The sequence below is a fragment of the Hippopotamus amphibius genome, chromosome 9 (genome assembly GCF_030028045.1).
Source record: "Hippopotamus amphibius kiboko isolate mHipAmp2 chromosome 9, mHipAmp2.hap2, whole genome shotgun sequence".
Lineage (NCBI taxonomy): Eukaryota > Metazoa > Chordata > Mammalia > Artiodactyla > Hippopotamidae > Hippopotamus > Hippopotamus amphibius.
In genome coordinates, this window is record NC_080194.1 from 137816181 (window position 1) to 137824066 (window position 7886).

Sequence of the window (7886 nt, forward strand, 5' to 3'; positions counted from 1 at the left end):
GAAACCTTAAGTCCCCTTAAGGCTAAAAGCTTTAGCGAGGGGATACTGTGTTCCTCTGAAGAGACTGGAGAAGGAGAGCAAAGAAGCAAGCCATCCACATACTGCAACAAGGTAGAACCTCTAGGGAACTTAACATCAATCCAAATCAGCCTTCAGGATTTGTGACAGACTCTCAATAAAACCCTGAGGCATTACTGTCCAGGTAAATTGTTTTTCTTTCCAGGTAAGGCAAATGGTATTGGCTAACTTTATCAACTAGAATACTAAAGAATGAACTGCGTAAATCAGTTATAGTAAAGAATTTGCTTCCAGTGGGAATGGATATTAGTAGTGATGAGGGTGCAGAACAGCAGGGTATTGAGGGATAACAATGTTGTTTAGTTTGGAGGTCCTGAACAAATCCCTGCCGTTAGCCTTTAGATTTTCTCACTGGTAAAACAGAAGTATACAGGGGCTAGTGCAAGGGATAATGAGGCCTTGAGGCTTGTAATCTTCTATTATGGGCTTTATGCCTTGAAGAGCTTCTTTACTTTTGGATATTGATTAATTCTGGGAAGAGGTTTTGAGGGCTCTATTTGAATTTTGATGGGAGGTGCACTGTGAATTTTGCCAATATCAGGTGAAGATTTTGCTCTTAAGCAAAGTGGTAGCCAATTCAATAGGGACATTTGATCAGTGTTTCCAGAATCAGCTCTAGTACCATCAGAGACAGAGCAAATAAAAGATATCAAAGGATGGTTTAATTCACGTAGTTGGCTGCTTTGATGATTACTGTCAAATTCTAGAATTATTTTACCCCTTTTTTGAGAAAGAAATTTTGACGTGATATTTCTCTAAGGAGTATCAGCCTAATAAATGGGTAGGGGCAGAAGAACTAAGGAGGAAAGAGTATGTGTCTCTCAAAGGGTCTAAACGAAAGGGAGTTGGTTCAGAGACAGGAACCTCTTGAGGTTCATTAGAGATTCCCACTATTTGAACTGTTTTAGTAGTCTAAGACAGGGGCTGCTTTATAGTACTGCGGTTCAGCACTGAGAGTGTGGCCCCTGTGTCAATTAAGACAGGAAGTAATTCATCCCAAATCTGCAGAAATGTTTCTCCATGCTGACTAAGAGGGAGGAATGGGAAGAGCCCAATTCTCAGAACCTCGTCATCGAGAATTGGGAGAATGTTGGAGGGCTGAAGGCGCCTGAAGCACTTAAATTTGTAACAATCTCTTTTACAATATCCTGGATCTTTGCAATAATAGCACAAACTAGGAGGGTTTTGTTTTGTTTAGGGGCCTTCGTTTGCTGGAGTTGAAGGTTAAGAATTTTAGCAGTCTTCCTTTTAGGTGACAGAGTGTGAGAAAGCTGGTTTGCCAGATTAATTAAATCTGGAGTGGACATAGTTTCCCATTCTATCCTGGTCCTTTTTAATGGAGTGAAAAGTCCTGGTTAAAACTATTAATAAACGTAGAGTTAAAAGCTACCCCAAGTGGAATCAACATCAGCAGAAAGACCAGAATATTCTTTAAAAATGACCTGAAGTTGATTGTAACGGTCACAAACACATTCATCAGATTGCTGTGTGCAAGCCTCAATTTTGTTTTGATCAACAGGCTTTGGAAACGCCCTAGGAATTGCCCAGTCAAGTTTAATCATACAACAGGTTAGCAGATCATATAATGAGTTGGCAGGCTGGTCTCTGGGTTGTAATTCCAGAGACCTTTCAGGATTTTCCCAATTAACAGTTTCCATCCAATACTGAGCCTGGCCTTCACCGACAAGCCTATATGAGTTGGAGAAACCAGGTTAAGTTTAAGTGCCTATAGTAAATTCCTCAGCAGATCTTTGAGGATGTTTGGTTACTTTGGGAAAATTTTGACTATGGCTCACAGTTCAGCTTTAGTTCAGGGAATATAGGAAATTAAGGGTTTAGCTTCTGGATCCTCAGAAGGTTTAATTTTAAAGGAGCAGATACTGATAGATTCAGAGGAAAAGGGGGTGGGGAGAATTTCAGAGAAAAAGGGAAGTTTGGTGAGAGAAATAATATGAAGAAACTGAGGATGTAGAGGAGATGTAGGGGGCGTAGAAGGGAAGGAGGTGGGGCCTAGCACGAGGGGCTGAGGCAGAGCATCAAGATGGCACCAGAGACAGAGCTTGAGACAAAAAAGTCAAGGAAGAAGAGCCTGAGGCTTCAAAGGCCATTTTATCTTTCTTTAATTGTTTGTTTACGTCAGTTAATTTTAAAATCCTATTTTGCAGAGAGGCAATTTGTGGCTCCTGATAATGTTTGGAAGTCTTAAAACACCAATTGAAATAGGGGTTCCATTCAATGTTAGAGATTTTAGAGCTATGGTTGTCCAGTTTTTGTTTTTGTTTTTTTAATTTTGTATTTATTGGCTGCATTGGGTCTTTGTTGCTGCGCGTGGGCTTTCTGTAGTTGTGAAGGGCAGGTGGGGCTACTCTTCATTGTAGTGTGCCGGCTTCTTATTGTAGTGGTTTCTCTTGTTGTGGAGCATGGGCTCTAGGCACGTGGGCTTCAGTAGTTGTGGCACGCAGGCTCAGCAGTTGTGGCTCATGGGCTCTAGAGCACAGGTTCAGTAGTTGTGACGCAGATGGCATGTGGGATCTTCCTCGACCAGGGCTTGAACCCGTGTCCCCTGCATTGGTAGGTGGATTCTTAACCACTGTGCCACCAGGGGAGCCCCCAGTTTGGTTTTAAGAGAGGTAAGTTTTGGGTTTTCAAAAGTTCCCCATAATGACCATTGATGCTCTAAATTGTCTTTGGTTAAGTCTGTCCATATAGTTAGAAATGGGAATGAATGTGGACTGTAGTTTTCAAACATAAAATAGACTAGGGTCCCTGGTTGGGGGGAGTGGGTGTCAAAACATTTAGATAACTGGTAATTCTATTTCCCAGAGATATTTCTCTAGAATAAAAAATAATTTTCAAACAGACTGAACAGCAACCTAAATTTCTTGCAGGCCTAACATCAGCCAGTTCTGAGGGAATAGTCTGGTCCTAGAGGAGACAGGCCAAAAGCAGCTCAGGGCAGTTCTAATAGAACAACCCCTATTCCAAAAGGAATTGGGTCAAAGGCTGAATCAGCAGAACTCCAATTAAATAACCCCTGTTCCCAAAGTAATAAGCTGAAGGTTAGTCATTTCCAGGAGAAACAGCCCCTGTTCCAAAAAAAATCAGTCCAAAGGTTAGCACAATTCCTGTTGGGACAGCCTGATTTTTTTTTTTTTTTTTTTTTGACATACAATAAACTGCATATATTTAAAGTGCACAATTTGATTTTTTTTTCTTATTAGTAATGTATATACGGTAATCTCAATCTCCCAGTTCATCCCATCCCCCCACCCCCCGCCTGCCCACTTTCCCTACTTGGTGTCCATATGCTTGTTCTTTACATATGTCTCTATTTCTGCCTTGCAAATTGGTGGATTTGTACCATTTTTCTATATTCCACATATGTGTTTATATACGATACTTGTTTTTCTCTTTCTGACTCACTTCACTCTGCATGACAGTCTCTAGGTCTATGCGTGTCTCTACAAATGTCCCAATTTCATTCCTGTTTATGGGACAGCCTGATTTTAATATCAGACCAAAGTTTCAAATAAGTAGTTGCATACAGAACAAGGCCTTAACTAGAAAGGATTAAACCTTTAAATAGGTCCTGAATAAAACTTGAAGAGCTTCAAAACACAAAGAGGGTAGAAGCTCAAACCCAGAAGAAAGACTTACCCTCAAACACCAGCACAGAATGTGGAGATGCACTGTAACATAGTCTCAGGGAAGGCTTCAGCCAAACCCATGAGGAGTTCTGAAGCTAGGACATCCTTTCAGCGTTTCCTGGGGAAAGGCAAGGAGGAGGGTCTTTATGCTTATGTAGGTCAGGCATGGATGCAAGCTGCCCTAGGAAGGAGGTATAGCCCTGGAAGAGAGAGCTCTCCTTGGTGGCTGCACCCCCCCCAAAGGTATTTGGCAGTGGGGGAGTAAGTCTTTCATTTCTGTAGGGGGATTTGATTAGCACATCAAAGAATCCACCACACAGACTTTGTCGCGAACTGACAGTGAAGCATTACAGCACGGTCTCTCTGAAATCACACTGTTGCATTGAAAACTCATCTCCATCACTTACTTTCTCAACAATTGTTCTGTGCCTCAGTTTCCTTATCAGTAAAATGGGCTCATGGTGTTACTCCTTCACAGGTTGTTAAGAAGATGAGTTAATATTTGTAAGGCATACGGAACTTAGAAGAATGCCTGGCACATAATAAACATTTCATAAGTATTTTAAAAGGAGACTAGAAATCCAATAGTATTATGAATTTTGAATTGTAACTGAGTACCTTGGAGTATCAAGTAGAGTGGTCCTATCACACAGTATAACACTATAGTATTCAATAGATGTGTCTCCTTTTATGAGTCTTTCCTTTCGAATGCCATGAGCAGCAAGTTATTTCTGCTTCCCCCCTCCTTCCAGTGACTACATCCTTCTGCTTCCTTCTTCATCACATGCAGAGTAGCTTTCTTCTTACCATTAAAGCTGGTTCTCTCCTGTGGCTTCTTTTTACCTTCTGTCTACACTCCAGGGGCCAAACAGTAAATATTTTAGATCATACTGTTTTTATTGCAACTCTGCCCTTATAGTGTGAAAGCAGCCAGAGACAATTGTCAATGAATGAGTTTGGTTGTAACTGAATTTACAAAAACAGAAGGAGGGCTGGATTTTGCCCACAGGCTACAGTTTGCCAACTCCTGTCTACTCCATTGTGATTTTTAACAAACTCCTTCAACAAAGTCAGTCTTACTTTATGGAAGATTCCCATATTAGCTGCTAAGAAGACAATTTTTCTATATCAGTATCCCTATTGTTATTATTTGTGTTAAAACTAAGACCATCTGACTCCTAGACCAAAGCCCTGGCAAGCTGATCCATACAATGGGAAGCTTCAATGAACTGTCTTCATTATCTGTACCGTAGGATTATCCGTATCGTAGGATTCAGGAATATTCAAGATGGGTGGGTCCTTGATATCAAACACTCCTTTTCACAAGTAAGAAAAGTGAAATTGGAGTTTTCAATTTTTCCAAGGATACCCCAATAGGAAATGACTTAGATGGAATTGAAAACCAGGCTTTTTAACTCTTAGATATCTATTCTCTCTAGTCCAGATTAATAATCACACCTAATATTTTTACATGTTTACCCTGCTGGAGGGGAAGAAATTTTCCTCTACCTTTCTAAGTTCTTCTGGCTGGTCTAAGTATTAAATCAACATGAAACAGATTAATAGGAGAAATTAAACAATAGTTTAATCATGTATGCATGGGAGAGACCCAGGAAAACTGAGTAACTTGCCAGAATGGCCAAAGCCCTCACCTTAAAAACCATCTTCAGCTGAAGACAAAAGAGGATGTTGGGGTCTGGGACCTCTAAAGGGAGTAAGGCAATTCACATAGAGATGGAAAAGCAAATGTCTGGTACATAAACGTTTGCTGAGCTGTGCAGAGACAATGGGACACAGAGTGGACACTGGTGTCTAAGCCCTGCTGAGTGTTCCTCACCATAAGTAGCCTATAGTCTTTGCACATATCTCTGGTGATAGCTCTATTCTAGCAACAGACTCTTTATCTAAATTCTTTTAAGCAGTTAAGGGGTAAGTAACAAGAAAAGCATCCTGAGTCTTCTGTTTCTTGAAAACAATCAGCCTAAATGAATCCTCATGCATAAGAGACATATTTTGGGCTAGCAAATTTTGTTCCCCTACAACCCCATGCCAAGAATTTAGTCTGTGTAATTGCACTTTTTATCACAACAGTTCAACAAAGTTGTTATCCTCCAGTGGGAGGATAACTCAGTTTTCCCAGAAAACTGAGTCGCAGAAAAACTATGTGACCCAACCAAAGCCAGGTAAGCAGTAAAGGAAAGGCTAGAGCCCAGAGAATCTGAGGTAAAAATTCAGGTGGCTGTCTAGTATGTCGTGTTGCACTCACCATGCTGCTTCTTGCCTGTCCTAGAGAATGCAAGAGACCAACTGACTAACTTTTATGTCCAATTCTAGCCATTTTCTCTTGTCCTTGTCCTAGAGCAATTTCTGAAGACTTTTATCATATAGGGGGCTTCCCTGGGAACTTTCTAGGCTCTATTTTCATTCACCCGGAGCCTTCAGCCTCAAGAGTTTCCTCTCACCCTATAACAGTTCCTCTGAAAAATCCAACTTCATTGGGTCATTAACAGCCAACTTTGGACTGATTTTTTTCTCAACAGATGGAGTTCGTCTTGGATCTGCCCAAGACTATCACAGGGAAAGTCCAGCGGGCAAAGCTTCGAGACAAGGAGTGGAAGAATTCCAGGCGGGTCAGGGCCCAATGATACTGGCCAGGAACTTTACTTCGGGTCCTGCCTTTCTTCGCCTTTTATTTACATTTGGGTCATCTGCCTTCCTTTGGGAATATGAGATTCTTTATGACAAGACATGAACTGATTTTTGTCTTTGCTTGGTTATTGGTTCAAAATCTTGCCATGTTAAGTGTTGAAAAACGAAAAGGAGGGGAGAAATGAGAGAGAGAGGGAAGGAGAGGAGAACAGAGAAAGAAAAGAAAATGAGAGAAAAATTAAAATAGCAATAGAAAGAAATCAAGAAATAAAGGAGGGAGGGAAGGATGGCAGGTTGGAGGCAGGGAGGAAAGATGGAAATAATTAAAGGGAGGAAGAGAAATAGTGATGGGGGAAAATTTGAAGTTTATAACTTTATGCTAGCTCTGTTTCTGTAAAAACTGCTTGCTGTGCTGCGATAAGAACAAGATGACCTAGTTATCAACTGTAACTGATGAGGAAAATTGGAACTTCAATACTTGTGATTGCTTACTCTCCTCTATCTTGCAAAAGCCTGCTCACCACTCTCAGTTAAACAGTAAAATGAGTTACTAGAGTGATCAGATAAGGGAAGAATGCCTCGTTCTTAGGCACCCACCCCAAGCCTTTGTTTGAGACCCCTTGCACATAGGCTTGTTATGTGATCATTAACTTCAACCTGTAACCAATATGAGAATGCCAATTGTGACCTTAGTCCTGATAAGAATGTAATGTCCTGCTCCAGCAAGTTTGTTAGAAGCCTTCCCCCTTATGTGTGTGGCCCATAGCAACTCCCGTGCTCTGTAACTGCCCGTAACCTATAGTAATTTTGTAACCAGTCAGTTTGTACCAGTTATAGCTGTATGTTTTAATCTATATAAGGAGAAGACGTCCCTGAAATGGGGCCCAGAATTTTGGAGTGTTAGCTATTCTGGGTCTGCAGGTGTAATAAACCTGAGTTCTCCAGCTCTCTGAGTGTGGTGCTTGGTTTCTCGTGGGATCGGTTTTCTGCAAGAATAGAAGGAGGAGAAAGGAAGAATAAAGGAAGGAAAGAAGGAAGGTAGGAAGGTGAAAAAAAGGAAAGAAAGAACTCAATAAAATAGTAAGAGAAACTGATAAAGAAAAACAAGGAAAGACAGGAAGAATGGGAGAGAGGGAGGAAGGAAGGAAAAATTATAATTATTCCCACAAAGAGACAGTGAGAGAATCATGCAGAAAACTGGATCTCAGGAAAGCAGCCAAAGGCTATGACCCCGCATTGCACTCCTAGGACAAAACCTTCATACAGAGAGGTTTGTGGGTGTGGTTGGGAAATTAGAATCATTCACAAATCACTTTAAATTTTGGGGGCAATCATGACGGGGGGGGAACACCATTTATTGAGCATTTGCCACAGGCAAGGCACTGTCTATGCAAGGCATTTCATAAATCTTATCATATCTTATCTCTATTTAGCATCTACAGACTTCAGCTCATAGCTGTGAGAAGAGTCTAGGCACCTCAAAAAGGTGTCCCTTCCCCCATGGCTTATGTC

The 7886-nt window shown here is 41.1% G+C and overlaps 1 protein-coding gene across 1 annotated transcript in view; it reads left to right on the forward strand.

Annotated features, from left to right (window-relative positions):
- The window catches only part of LOC130861536 (acyl-coenzyme A synthetase ACSM2B, mitochondrial-like), a 38514-nt gene extending 31100 nt beyond the window's left edge, over positions 1-7414 (forward strand). Inside the window, exon 14 of the mRNA XM_057750502.1 lies at positions 6266-7414. Coding sequence (XP_057606485.1) covers positions 6266-6370 — 105 coding nt within the window. The 3' untranslated portion in view covers positions 6371-7414. The remainder of the gene's footprint in view (positions 1-6265) is intronic.
- Positions 7415-7886: the final 472 nt, after the last annotated feature.